General features: G+C 47.5%; 1 protein-coding gene across 1 annotated transcript in view; it reads left to right on the top strand.

Annotated features, from left to right (window-relative positions):
* Nucleotides 1–335: 335 nt before the first annotated feature.
* The window catches only part of LOC132910215 (A-kinase anchor protein 200-like), a 38,704-nt gene continuing 23,637 nt past the window's right edge, over nt 336–15,402 (top strand). The window contains exons 1-4 of the mRNA XM_060965792.1: nt 336–1,160; nt 7,494–7,830; nt 13,439–13,591; nt 13,849–13,965. Coding sequence (XP_060821775.1) covers nt 7,594–7,830; nt 13,439–13,591; nt 13,849–13,965 — 507 coding nt within the window. The 5' untranslated portion in view covers nt 336–1,160; nt 7,494–7,593. The remainder of the gene's footprint in view (nt 1,161–7,493; nt 7,831–13,438; nt 13,592–13,848; nt 13,966–15,402) is intronic.

The raw sequence follows: 15,402 nt of genomic DNA, 5'->3' as shown, positions 1-15,402 counted from the left end.
AGGAAGAAAGAGATCGTTACGCGCGCGGTGTTCGTTGGGCGATTTTTACCAGTTTGTGCGCGTTGGTCGAACCCTCCCCACGCACGACTTCCTCGGGACAAAGAGAGAGAGGAGGTACGCGAACGTAGCCGAAACTCCGTTCGGCGGGAACAAAGGAACGGCGGTACCGAGACGAATCGTCGTCGAGAGATCGGAGCAGAGAGAGAAAACGTGAAACGATCGATCGTTAGCTGCGGCTCCACGTAGTCCGGGGGTTCGCGATTATCGTCCTGTGCCCTGTGCCTGCCGATTGGTCGTCCTCGTCACGCTTCTATCGTACCTGGGGTGAGTCTCGCATCGCGATTAAGCCTGTCTATCGTGTTCATCGACGACTTCTTCGCCGTTCGAATCGTTGGAAAGGTGAAACCGGTGTTGTATCGTTGTTGGTCCGATGATACGTGCATAATATCGGCTTGTGGTTTAGAAGTTGAAGTGTTGTACGCGCACGAGCTACGAGAAAACGTCGGGAGAGATTTTCGTAGCAGAAGAGCACGAAAGAGAAGGAAAAGGAAAGGACAGGATAAAGGAAAAGGGGGAAGGAAGAAAGAAAGAGAGTGAAGGAGCGCGCGCGCGTACACATACACGCACACGTACGCACACGTTCGAGGGAGAGAGAAAAAGAAGGAAAGAGCGAGCTACTAGCGAGCGAGAGCGAACGAGCGAGCAATACGTTGGTGACAGAAAGACGGTCGGACGGACAGACGGACCGACAGACGGACGCCGCTTCCCCTCCGCTTCTCTCGGCAGTCGGTCGCGCGTTACCGAGCCAAGTGGATGAGTTCGCGAACGCGCTCCTGCTAAAAGCTTCTGCTTGCTGTTTGTGCCTGACCGTAGGCGACTTCGGTGTTCCGTTTTCCTTTGCTTCTACTGAGCAAGCATTTCCTCGTGTGTCTCTGCCATCGTGCTCGGCTACTTCTCTTCACCTCTCGTACTCTCGTGTCTGTCTAGACGCCACGCATCGTGCTACACGCCCGCCACCGTCACTGCCGCCGCCACCTCGCCTCTACCTCTCGGAATAATATATCCAGTGTGTTTCTTGTGCGGAGCACCGGCGAGGGACGCTCCTTCACGAGAAAAGTTTCGCCTCGTCGCGCCACTTCCGACGCCCTCGACTACCGTAGGTGAGTACCAACCACCCCGAGTGCTCGTCGTTTCCTCGCCTTCGTTGGTTATATGCCGGGCCGCGCGCGCCCCAAACACTAAACATTTTGTCTCTCCGCGTGTACGCAATACGTGCCGCCGCACCGGTCTTCTATTTAACGTGCCCACCGTCCTTTCTGCCTTTTCCGTTCGTCGACTCCATATGCTTCGATCGGTCGGCCGTCGCCTCGGTCGTCATGTTTCTTTCGTTTAGTGCCTGTCAAGAAAAGAGAAATGTAACATCGCGCGTCGAGCGGGATTTCGAGTGTGTGTACCCCCGCGCCATTTTGAAAATGGGCAGCATCAATCGATATAGCGAGCGCCGTGCGGAGCCGGCTTTCAATTTCAGTCGCTCCAATGGTTTCGCTTCCAGTTCTCGACACATGCATCGCGACGTTTCGCCTGCGTCGCATCGATCGGCGTTTAGCGATCAGTCGGAAAAGCCGCACATTCGTATTTGCATGATCGAAGAATCGTTGGGAGCAGCGGCCGGTTACGCCATCTTGATTCCTTCTCCCACCACTTGGCCGGTATTAACCCCCGAACGATCGACCATACGCACGATTTCAAGACTACCAGTGACCTTTCCCTCTGGGCACGATCCATCGGAATCTTGCGATCGACTTGGCCTCGTGGTATTCCGTTTTCTGTCCCGCTTCTACGTTTGTTTGGTCGATGGGGGGCTTTTGTCAGTCCCTGGGCAGGACCCATAGAAATTGGAATTTTTTCAGAAAGCAGGCCTCGTGTCCCTTGAGCGAATCGACACGACCAGAAAACTTGTAACAGAATGCTTTGTCCGCTCTCGCAGATTTAGCGTTTGCTGTTACCATGGCAAAGGAGAAGGAGAAGGATAGAAAGGAGATACGTTCTTGGCAAGCCGGGTGCCTTAAACAGAGGCGACGTGTCCGTCTACCTACAGTATTTCTCCCTTTCTCTCTCTCTCTCTCTCTCTTTCTGCTTTGTGCTGATTTTGCATAGCAGGCCTCTACCTGCCATGCATTTAAAACGCAGTCAAGGCTTCCACGGAAGCGATTGTTGTTGCTCGGGGAATGGCAGCCGGTGGAGAAAGGCCGAGAAAATGCTGATCGGACTAGCAGACCAGTCGCTCCTCCATACTCCATGGTCCGTTGTTTCCCTTTGGGTTCCATGATCTCGTCGTATTCGTCCCGTAGGTAATTCATTAGATTTAGATTTAGACGATTGGCGTATATCGGCCGATGCTCGGCTTTCTGGATCTTCTGCGATCTGCCAAGTATTATCGTCCCTTCGTGTCTCTTGCGCTGCCTTTTTCTCTGCTTGCATCGCTACGATCGACGACAACCAGTTTCAGCAGTGGCGAGTCCACGCCATCCACGCGATAACGGGTCGTTAACTTGCCTACATCTGCCTTTCTCTCGTTTACAAGAACGAAGAAAAGAGCTGTTCCGACTGCTTAGGCAGACGCGCAACGCCACGTCGGAGTGCTTTTGAAACGTGCTTTACAACACGACCGGTTTTCGACCGAAAACTCTCCTCTTCTCTTCCTTTTCGTCTCTTTGATATTTTTTCTCCATCTGTTTCCATTGTTTCTCTCGAAAATGTTGATCGATGGGTCGGAGCGGTACCGAAACTGTAGCGTGCTTCTAACCGAAAGCGTCCTATCTTTTTCTTTCGACTGTATCGCGTCAGTCTCTTCATACGTCAGGAAAGTTTACTCGCCTTATCCTCTCGGCATTCTTATCCTTGCGTTCTTTATCTCCCGGTGTTTACACGAGATTTTTGGATTCAGCTTCTAGGGACTTTCACCCTTGTCGGGCCAAGTCCGCTTGGTGTTTACACGAGCGAGGGGTGCACACGCGGCGTGCGCCCCGATCAAAAATAGATCCACGTACTACTCCGGATATGTGTGTATTTTTAAGCCCACTCCAGCCGGGTGTACCCCGTGTCCTGGCCTGCCCCACCTTTGCCTCCATCCCGCGCGTACACAGGCTGAGCTTTCCTGTTTGCCCTTTACGACGATCACGGCGATTTTCATCGGCTGCAGTTCCCGTACGCACGCACGTGCGCCGCGCCGGATCCGTTCACGCATGCGGGACACGCGTCTGAATACGGGACGGCGACGTCGCTTCATTCTCTCGGCACACTCGTAATTCTCAATTTCGAGAACAGTGGCCCGAGCAGATGTGCTTTTTTCGACGACGAATTATTCGCCTAACATCCCCGCGTCACGAGTATTAGGCGTGTTCACCTTGTGAAAATAATGGACGATTGATTGGGTGTACGCTGTTTATGCGGCGTTGCCCTCGGCCCGTTACTCCGTGGGAATCAAGCCTGCATCGTGCTCTCGCACGCACGTACTCTCGTGCGACAAGGGAAAAGGAATTTCCCTTTTTCTTTTTTTTTCTTTCCTTTTTTTTTCGTTGGACTGATATGCGTTTTTTTTTTTGGCCGTTAATGACTCAACGGATGTGAACGTGTGTTGGTCGAGTACAAGTTGGTCGACAAGTTTGTAAAACTCGCGCGAGCCTTCGATGCAGTGTCCTTGATTTCATACAGCACGGTGCGTTAATTGGGACGATCGCGGGATCGTTGTACGATCGCGTTTACAAACGTGTTTCATGTTCTAACGCGGATACCTTAACGACCCGTGAAATGTGAAAGTGCGTTTGATCAGCGATTAACCGGACGCTCGTGGAACAATTTTCTGAGTCACTATGTAAATACGCTGAAAATGTTATCGTTATCGTTTCTCGAGAATTCGGCGTTCCCAGCGTTTCGTCGAATCGTGTAGATACAGTTTGGAACGTGCGGTTGTTTTGTAACAGCGATCGGAAGCGAGGACACTACGGCGACCGTAATATCGTTGAAATAGCATAAACGTCGTAGACTTTGTCTCATTAGCATCGTTCCAAGTGTATATATACCGTTGGAATTTAGTTTCCCATACGTTGTCCAACACGGTCTTGGCGTGACATCGTCGTTCAGGCCTTAATAGTCTTCGACGGCAGTGACCTCTGAATGTGCCTATTAATCTATTGAGCGGATCTGCAGAAAGAAATCTCAGTACGTGTTTTATTTTTTACTATTCGTTCGCAGTGAATCGATAATTAATTCAGAGATTGACATCGAAATCGATATTCTCTTTCTTTCTCTTTTCCCCGCTCTCGGTTGAAATCTACGGACGACGCAACGGAAAAGCACGTTTGCGTGGAACTTTGTATTTTGCAAATAAAAATACATTACAGATGGTATGTGATAGATATGATATCGTGTTTTATTAGGTGTCGGATCGTTCCATGATTCAGAGATACCACACGATTCCCTTGGCTATTTTGCCTTGTTTCCAGAAAAACAATGGTTACCGTAGTGAGTCGTTGAACCGGTATTTGAAGCGTGAATCGATGAAATAAGTGGTTTCGATGGCGGCCGACTTCCTTTCGCGTTGCTTCTATCTGCTTGGCTGTACTACGTTTTACGCATCGTGACTGGTACACCTTCAGTATTCTTTTCGCTTCGGTGGACGAAATATCTCGCAGCGCGGTGTCGTTCATGATACGCGTTGAACGAGATATCTTGCCATGTTGTGTTATTTACATAAGACTGCGCGAAATATCTAGCGACGCAATATCGTTCATGCGATGCTTTGAACGAAATATCTCGCGTTTTAATGTTTACGGTTGAATGTCGTTTATCGGTCATCGTAATGTAACATTATGTACAATACCTTGCTTTGAATTATCTCATACGACAGAAAAATAAGATCACTTGTTTACAGAAACAGAACATTTCCTTCGTTTAACATTTCTAATCCATTTCACATTCACAAACGCAGTGTCTTACGAATTGAATTTTATGCGAGTCGTTGGACGAGATATCTCGCGTTCTAATGAAAATATATGCGAGATATCTTGTCCAAAGCGTCACATAAACGACACTGTACGGTGAGATATTTTGTGTTCCGATGCGAAGCGGTTAGGGATCGTTACAGCTGTGCCGTGGAATAATATGCCAAGAAAAGATAGATATGTAGGGTGATTTTTTGGCTGTCATCGAATGAAACGGAGAACGGGTACTGGGTGTTATCTGGTGATGCAGTTTGCAACTGGCGATATACTAAATATAGGAACGTCAGCGAGAGATAAATCGTAGTAGGTACGAGAGTGAGTTACGAGAGGAAAGGCTATTTTTCCTGTGGGATGATTCCATGCTTCCCACGAGCATACGATAGTTCGACACGTGTTTTGACCTCTCCAACGCTCCACTTTCGATGTACTTTAGCCACACTAAATCTATTTTTTACCGACATACCATCGTGGGTACCCCCGTAGTTGCATATGTTCGCTACACTCGGTAGAGATGAAACAACATAAATATTTGTCGAGCTTCTTCCTGCTGTCTAATATATGATCGAGACTAATTAAGCGCTTCCTTTTTCTCGGAATGGCTTCCTTGCTTGTTGATATTTCGTAACAGGAATCCTCGGAGCGGCGAGGAAAGTCGTCGAAAATTCTTTTATTCGTGGGACCGAATTTCCTTTCAAAGAGACCAAGTAACGTTCGCCTCGATAACGCTTCTCGTAATTCCATGGATTCATCGCGAAATGCGAAATGAAGCGGAACTTTTAATAGTATTTTCTTCGATCCAGCGAACCTATGCTTTGTACGCTGCGTACTCCAATTTGTTCGGAAAATTCGGTATCGATGAGTGCGAGGGTGTTTCGACAGTTTACAGGGCTTATTCCGTTACATAAAAATAATGACGATGGCAGAAACTTCTTCGCTACATAGGATCGAAGCCGTTGATAGGTATAGACGATAGATAATCCATATTGAAAAACACTGTCGATATCCTCCAGGAATTTTTTCCGTCTCGGTTTCGAGTAGCCTCGTCGATATCAGACCATCACCCGGTACATGAAAGATGACTAGTTTCTAACGCATTAGCGCAAGCGTGGTCGGTCCGTGGAACGCAACTGGAAAGTGCAATGTACCGCGAATAGGCTACCACAGACAAATGCTATTATTCAATGACAACGATACGCGCGTGGTTCGAGCCGTGTTACCTTTGCTTTAGTAAAACTTGAATTATCGTTTATCATTAGCGACGCGCGATCGACTGTTTTATCTTTCCGGATTTTAAATCGCTCGGCGGCGTTGATTATCGTTAAATGTTTGTCGATAGTCACGAAGTTACCGTTAGAAACGTTGCGTTGTATTATGTTTTTAACGAAAAGTCATCAACACATGCTTCGATGCTGAAGATTCGTTTGTCGAGATCTCGATCATTTTTCATCTTGGTCAGTCCGAATACAATGGATAAACCGGTGGTCGGGTAGTCGTGGTCGCAGATGCGTTACGCATCGTAGCTGCGAGGCGGGCAGCGGTGCGTAGCCACGCCACGTGCTCTTTAAACGCGTCTTACACACGAATGCGCCTGGTCTCGTGTTCGACTTCGCCTCGGCGTGCTAGTTTTTCGCACTCCTTGCTCGAACACAACGGATCGCTTCCTCTTTTACCGTGAGAGAAGCTTCGAATCGACCTCGGAACCGTTAGCCAACGTTCCTGTCTTTTTAACGGCTCGCAGCCTATTTTCTAGCAGGATAATTAGAGAGATCTACTCGTTCGGAGAGCCTCTTGCTTCGCACTTCTTGTCCTTTTTATCCGTTGAAGCGATTTCCTTTCGATACCACAACTCAAAAATTATCATATCAGAAACTAACAAACGGATGAAGAGGTTTCGTTGAATTCTTTAACGCGATTACCTTCGACGTTTCATTCGCGAGGAATTTCTCTCTCTCGCGAAGCGTATCGCGTCGTTATACGCTCTTTCTGTTTTCCTCTTTGTCTTTCGTGCAACGAGTTCATATATTATTCATTATCGCTGGTATGCCTTGTGGTTTCTTTCACGAGCCGTGTATAGCAGCGAAAAACCTTTGCACGAAGGTTGCGCTATCGAAGTTGGTCTTGGACGCGAGGATTCGAGTTGCACCTGCAACACGAATCGACAAGTCTGCTTGTACGAAAATCACAACGATATATCGAGTGTGACATTATCCGCATTTCGATACGATACCGGTGAGTCGCGCTCGCTTATCTCTCGATTCCAGGAAACCAATACGTCGTCATGCTCCCAATTAAGAAATGACTCTTCTACGAGAAAGAAATAAACTTGGCCTGATGTTATACGAATGTTACTTTTGTTGTACTTTGGTGATATTCAAATGCGAAGAGCCGCGCATCGATAAACTCCATCGTGTTCCCTCAAATCAGTGATCGCTAACCCATACGCGAGTTATCGCGCTTGATGCGTTGCTCACTTTCGCCGCTTGATTGCAGGTCAGTTTTATTCGACGCACGACACCTGATCACAGCATCCGGAAAGTGCGAACGAGAGACAGGTGAGCCAGAAGGGGATAGAGAGGCAAAAAGAGGAAAGATGGGTGCGAGACAGAGCAGAAGGTCCGTGGATATAACGACGACTCCGAAGAAGGAGGGATTGCCCGCCGAAGGAGGTGTCGGTGATGCCGCTGCACCTGGCGATGGCAAGCTCGAAAGGATCGAAGAGGCTGACACGAAACCTACTACCAATGGAATAGCGCCGCACACGGACGTGGCCGAGGATAAAGACAAGGATAAGGATGATACAACGGAAAAGGATAAGGATAAAGAGAAGGTGAGATACGTCGAAAACATCGATGCTTTATTTTTTACTTATCGAGTCGAATCGAAAATTGCTATTCGCTGTAGACGTGCAACGATAGCGGAGACAGTGCGTACGTGTATATTTGGAGGAGCGTTTCTTTACGACCAACGTACATATTTGTTCTCGATGACACACAGCGCTGGCTTGTAGAACGTTCTACGACACGTTTCCTCGAACTCGTTGAAACTTTTTGTCCGTTGAAAAGCGTCAGTCCGTTGAAATGAATCAGCAGCAAGCTGTACGGCGTGTAATCGCGAATACATTTCATTCGATTTTTTTTCTAGAACACAATGTACAAGTTGGTTATTAAATTCAATTGATTCACCGACTATGACACGACTTCTTATTCGACAAGCGGAAGCAGCGCGTTGCGTCTGTTGTCGTCGATATGGCGTTCTATGTAACGTTGCACGAGCGACGCGTATACTATACTCGCCCCGTTACGCACGTGTGTCTTGCGTGCGTACATCGCTCGCAGCGTTTTCGTGCTATTCCGAGATCGGCCTAGGAGATACGCCGGGCGTTCGACTCGCTCGAGAACTCCTTGTTGCGGGCAAAAATTCATAAAGCTCGTCTTACTCCGAAACGAGCGGATGCTCTAGTAAAAAATTTTAAAACGGTCGGATGTTGCACCAACGATCCGTCACGTTCCATTCGGCAGGTCGATGAATCGGTGTTATTTTTCGCGAACGTCGATCCATCTCCATATCAAGGAAATCTGAAAAGCATAACGCGGAGACTGTCAACGGCAGACATACTATATCGAAAGTTTGAACTGTCACTCTCGTCGAATCGCATAAGCGTCTCGCAGTGTATATCGCGAAATGCTCCCAGCTAGACGAAACCTGATATTTCCTCGATTGAGTAACCCCGGCAGCTGTCATGCACTAGATACGGTAACGCGCGTGAAAGAGGGGCAGAGAGAAAGAGAGAGAAAGACCGCTCTTCTGCCTCTTGCTTTCATTTCCGTTTAATAGCAGGTCCTTTCCCATTTCCTTCTCCGTCTGACCGACGACACGAGGGATTTAAAAAGGCTTATCGGTCGTCTCCAATTTTTCCTGCTTCTTGGCATCACGATTCTATTATCTTCATCACAGAACTCGGCGTCGCGACGTGCTGTCCGCGTGTATTGATCGCTGTACATTTCTAGACCGAGTAGTATAAAGCTCGGCCGAGAAAGCCGTGCATTTAATTTCCTGGAAAAGTGTGTTTTTACACGCAGAGTACGCCCATTGTGCTACTTAACGAAAGCAGGATAGCGATCTTTCCAGAGGTGTGTAACGGTTCGCCTAGATAAACGCTAGAAACACGAGTAAATCGGACCGTTGATTTTATTCGACGCGAGAACGAAAGTGTTCTCTCCTACTGCTAGTGGAACGTATATACGAGGATCCCGGTTCGAAATCTTTCGATACAGCCTCGGTAAACGTAATGCTCGGTGTCGGTATCGATTTCTCGATCTCGCTTTCACGCACAAACTCACGGAAACCGCGCTAATTCGCCATAAGCGTGTTATCGAGGCCGCAACAGGTTCACGATCGGGTGTACCGCGATCGCCATGCCGCGCCGGATGCACGTAGAGATAGCGGGATGTCGACGCAATGCTCGGCTTACCGAGATTACGTAGTCGTCGATCCAGATAGATTCGCGGAAACACCGGAGAGTTGGCTAAATTTTCGCGTAGAAAAAATATCGAAATACCGTTTCGTCGAGGCTGAATGGTGTTGACTCGGTAGCACCGGAGTACAGAGGTGCACGCGTACCGGTAACGCGTTCTCGCGACTAACTGTAACCGCGTCTGTCCGCGTAAACGTTCTTACCGGTGCATACCTAACTGTCCTAGACGAATAAATCTTTCGTCCTGTCGTTGGTTTGTGCGCCTGTACCCACCTTTTCACTAACCCTACCCACCGCTATTAAAATACAAGGCGCGCACCCGCTCGTCCAGGCAACATCTATCTGCAATCTTGCAAAATCTCTGAGCCAGGTGCGCGTACGGCAGTGAGACGCTGCTCGAGAGAATTCGCTCGCATCGAGCACCTGCCGTTGATACGTTTGCCTCAACGACGTCTACCACATTCAGCCAACGTGCTTGCCGATCTTTTATTTTTCGTCAACGAGGATCTACGACGTGCCGTGCTGGCCGGTGCTTCGCGAATAATTTAAGATATATCTGTGGTCTGACTACGCGAGTCAATCTGATAGGAAGATCGGACCTTACTTTCGTAACCTTGTCCATGTAATTTAACAATATGTGCTTATAACAACACTTACACGCGCAGAAACTGACTCTTTTCCGTGGGATTAACGTGTTTTAATTAAAAATGCAATTTCGGCTTGTCACCGTTCTTTTTTCTATTCTTCGGTCAAACCTTTTATCAGTCGTCGAAAGAGTTCTCGCGGTCGGTCGCGATGCTTGCGAACGTGTGTACGTTGCCGAGTAACCTGAATTCCTTGCGATAGTTTCATTTCGTCGGACAGGCCACTGTTGGTCGGGAACACGCGATGTTTTAAACGGCGCTTATGTAGCGTAAACCATCTTGAGAAAAGCGCTTTCTGAGTGAATCATCGCTTCCCCTCTCCAGAAGTCCAAAACCAACTCGGTTTATTAATTAATACGAGACGCGACTCATCTGTTTGTCGCCGCTAATTAAAACTGCGTGCCGTTTGAATTCCATCGGATGTTTTGCGGACAAGCTGCTACGTGTCGACAATAAAGGTCGCTGGAAGATTTCGCGTCGAGAAAATCAATTTGCCCCGAGGAACGGGGGACGAGACCGCGTACGATTTTTTACGCATTCCCTGGGCGAGTTAAAGACGCGACACCTGATCGTTTCGTGAGCCTTGCACATTCAGGGTGAGACCTAAACCGAAGGTGAATTTAATCGCGCATTTTCGAACGCGTTTGCATCGTATATATTAGCTGCCAAGGAAACGAAGCGGGGTCCGTCTGCCGCCTCAAGAGAGTCGAACCGATTACGGAAGGTTCGCGATTATCTGCACGGAATTCGTAGATCCGGTGTCCTTGCCCAGTCACATTTCGCGTGTGAATCGTTGCGAATTCCTCTGTCGAGATTCGCGTCGTCGTAACGTCGATGTTTTGCAATATTTCGCGATCACCGGTTCGTTTCGAGATTTGTTCGAGCCGAAAGCGACCGCGTGATATTTTAGTACCTGGGCTGATTCAACCGCGTGGAATTCGTCGTAGAAACTGCACCTGCATCGGACCTCGTTGCTCGCAGTGTCCTCGAACCGATGATTTCTTTGTATGCTGATACCGTTCGATCGAAAAACGCGAATTTTTGCATCGAGCGCAAGGTCTAGCTCGTCGTGTACCTCTTTGAATATCAACTCGTAGATAAATCACTGGCGCGCGTTTCCATGAATATTTAAATCGCGGTTACGCGCTAGAAAGAACTATGAAGTCGAGTACGTGTGTTTAATTTCATTGGGAACAAACGCGAGCCAACCAGCAGACGCGTTTCTCCTCTTTGCGACGTATGACCCCGCAATCGTGGGTTAATCGAGGATGTCAGATAAGCGAAATCAAAATTGACGGGGAGATGGAGGGAGGGGGAGGCGAGAGCCAACGAACGAACGAACGATCGTTGAAACTTTTCATAATTTATCTTGGCGTGCACGATCGTACGAATGCGAGCGCGTTGTTAATGAAAGATCTCGAAGGATAGAGACTCTGTAGATGAGGATCGTTGGCGCATATAAAGTCTTCGAACTTGTATGCGTAATGCCACTGCACGAGGAACGCGTGTCTACGCCATGCACATTGCTGCCTCTGCCTCTTCGCTTCTGCCACGTAGCTTACAGACCGTCTTCTTTCCTTTCTCCTTGGTATCAGTCACGATAGCGCGATATCCAAGACGCGCGCGTTTTCTTGTCTGGCTGGCAAGAACAAAAATAACCGGATATTTACATAATACAATCGAGGCAAACGACATCGCATCTGTATATAAACGATTCTTTCGATTTTCCATTCGATCGTCCGAGATCTTGAACGGTATTTCGAAGCTCGCTGGCGTTGTGGTTGAATAATGACTGGATCGCCGGTTCGATTAGCGGTGTTCAATGTAATATACTCGATGGGTTAAGTCGTTTGTAGTATATGAAACACGTGAACGACCAAGTGGAATTGTTCCCGAGGATTTGCATCGATAATAGAGCGAGCTGATGTTTACGCCATCGAAAGCGGTCAGGATCCGCTGCGGCCTTCAAGGAGCGTGGTAAACAATGCTTCGTTCGTCGTATTTCATTGTACCAGAAACGCTCAGGAATGTCGGAAATAATGATTCATAAAATAGAATAATTCAGTATCGCGTACAAAGTATACGTGCCCCGATCGTTATTTACGGGAAACCGAGCGACCGGTGTCGAGTATTGTTCTTCGATTAAATGCGTACACGAACATTACGCCTCTTATTTCTCTTTATCGTTGATCTTAACTCGTGGCTATGCTCTCCGAACTATTGTCAGGATTCCATAATCTCTGCAAGAAGTCCGCGTTTCACTTTACGATTCTTCGGTTGGAGAACCACTGATCGTTCTCTGTAATCTGAGATTTTCGCGGTTTCATCCTGTACGTCGTCCGACAGCCGCAGCTGTCTCATTCTGATAAGTCTCGCAACTGTTGCTGCGAGAGCGCGTTCTCGCTTTTTTTTCTCTTTGCTCCGGTCCTCTCGATCGGTTCACCGCTACCATTTTCTTGCTGTTCTTCTCGCACGCGCAAACACAAATCGTTTTCTTCGATCGCGGATCGTTCGATAGCTCCCGGCATCGCTTTGCAGAACACGGTGCCGTAAAATTCGCCCTATGCAATGATGTAATCGGGCGGCTGCGGTTCGCGTAAGCGTGGCGAATGACGAAATTCCATGCGCGAGAACAACGCCTCTCGCTAATTTTTATGGATTTACCGCGAACTCGTATTTTTCCACGCCAAACCTGGTAATTTTTCGCTGACTTGCTCTTTGTTTACTTAGATTTAAAATGCGCGTGCGCTCCTCCTTTCGCATTTGTCTTTCTGTATCTCTTTTTTTATTCGACGAAAGAACTTCGATTTATGAATAATAAAAGCAGTTCGCGCGGAACGAAACGACTTGTTCGAGTATCGTATCGCCTGTGAAAGAAAAATGCGATCTTCCCTTCGAGATGTTGCTTGCTGTTGAATTTACGACGCGCCGAATAATGTACAATATATTCGAAGTAAAGCGAATCGACGCGATTGGCGACCGAGCCGCCTACGGTCTCTGTAATTCTTTTATAAGAATCTGCAACGCTGGCGCACCTGCTGTCACGTGCTCCAAATCCTCGTTACACACCGATCGATATCGATGCAGATTTTACTGGTTTTACGAGCACCCGAGCACAAATTTTGTCACGGGGATTGTGTTAATGTGCGATTGGCTGGATGGAGCCGTGTCGGTGACAGGCTACTTGCGTTCACTTTCGAATCCCCGCGAGTTGTTCCTTTGGATTCGACTATTTAAAGGACCACAATATTTCGTACCTTCAGATGATATGTCTCGAGTCGATTTTCAACCAGTCTTTCCTTTCCTCGTTGTTTCAGCAGGAAGAAGTAAAGGCCGAGGAAACGAAGCAAGAGTCAGCTGGAGAATCTCCCGCGGAAACGGCGGAGGTCACAACACCAACAGAAGGCACTCCAGCTAGTCCCAACACTGTCACCTCTCCAGATAACAAGGAAACCAAAAAGAAGGAAAAGGTGAGGTCGATTGTCTTGGAATATGTAATAATCCGTGATGATATACAGAAGACGAAACTCCATTTATTACACGGTAAAGTATATACATAAAGAAAGACTAGCTTCGAAGAATCAGATGGATTGATTCGTCGACGATACATCGCGCACGTGTATCGCCCGAACAGATTCTATGTGTGTACACAGCTTAGAAGAATAAGACACGTAGTTGCGCGTAATGAGTTCTTTGATCATTATCGATACCGTTTCCTCGTTCATAGATGAAGAAAAAGTGGTCCTTCAGGTCGATCAGCTTCAGCAAGAAGGACAAGAACAAGCCTGCCCGCGAAGAAGCGCCCAAGAATGGAGACGTCACCAAGGAGGAGCCTCTTGCAGAGGTGAGTGAAGAATCTTACCTTATCGGATCTTTGTACGCTTTTCTTGCGTCCCTGTAGAATCGAGGCGTCGACGTAAACGCGCTGAATCGCAACCATCGTAATCGATAATATAACAAAGTTATCTATTACGTTATCTCGTATTCTGAAAAAAAAACGCATTTTGGAAGCGTTATTCAAATCGAAATTTGTCTTTGCGATTGATAGCTATCATCATGGCAGCGAGGTTCGAACAAACATGGAGCACGATATTATTGACGACGCGTGTATGTATAATCTGTTCAGTGGAAACAAAGCAACGGAAATCTAACTGTTGCTTCTAGCAGTATCTGGTCGATTCAGAGCACACGTTGCAAGAGACCTGGAGGTGAAACAATAAAATTTAGCCTGGCTCTGACCGATCGATCGATCGATTAGTCGACCGATTCCAGGCGTAGAAAGGAAGTCAGAAACGTCGGTGAAACTAGCGTAACGCAGGACACTGCTCGCTCGAGCGTGATTTGTGCTCTCTTCGATTTCAAGCAATCGGCGTGTAGTGGTATAATCGAGAACGACCACGCGATAACCGTCACGGATCGAAAGCTCGGCCGGTGTTTAATTGGCCTCGAGACGTCTAATAAATCTCGAACCTTTCGTGATTATCAAAGATTTATTTTACAAAAAATGATAAACGGATAGTGGAACGATCGGCGTTAACAAAGTCAATTATAATACTCAGCCACGTACCGATTTTTCTGCTTGAATATTTATAGCTCGGTTCCCCCGGTCGACGACTATCGAAAACCTTCTGTTAATTGTACTATCTAAATGCTTCTTCGTTAACTTAAAGCGTCGACTTCTATGACGCGGCAAAATCCCTTTATCCTCCGCTTTATCGTCGATCGAGATCTACGTTGCAGCACGGATAACATGACGGTACAGTCGATAAGTAATCGAGTACGATTCTGTTTAAACAACGTCTGAGATTTCCAACAGCGATTCTAAAAACGAAAGGCGTGCAAAATGTCTGTTCAACAAAATGCTCTCGGTTTCGCCATCGTCCGTTATAAATCCATCGTAAAATATCTGTAATAAGATTATCTATCTAAAGTATCTATAATAAGTAGCGAGATTGACCTGTCTCCTTTTTCTCGGTCGTACCTCAGATCGTCGAGCTGGCCACGCGTAGGCGAACCGTAGCCTCGAGATCGTCAGGGCTAATCTCCTCGTTTCTTTACCACCTTCTTCATCTTCTGGCTGTTCTCTGTCTTTCGCGTTGCTGCTCGCAGACTCTTTTTCTTTTTTTGCAACCTCGCCACACGGTGGAAAGAGTGGGAAGAGTGAGCAGCCGTGACTCATCCCTCTTGTTCGTCGTTGCTCGCGAGTTTCGTGATAGGCTGCCATGGAAAACCGGCTTCGAAGTCACTGAATTATCCTCCTTGCTTCTCCGTTTCGTTCTAC

The sequence above is a fragment of the Bombus pascuorum genome, chromosome 8 (genome assembly GCF_905332965.1).
Source record: "Bombus pascuorum chromosome 8, iyBomPasc1.1, whole genome shotgun sequence".
Lineage (NCBI taxonomy): Eukaryota > Metazoa > Arthropoda > Insecta > Hymenoptera > Apidae > Bombus > Bombus pascuorum.
This window is presented reverse-complemented; position numbering and strand designations above follow the sequence as displayed.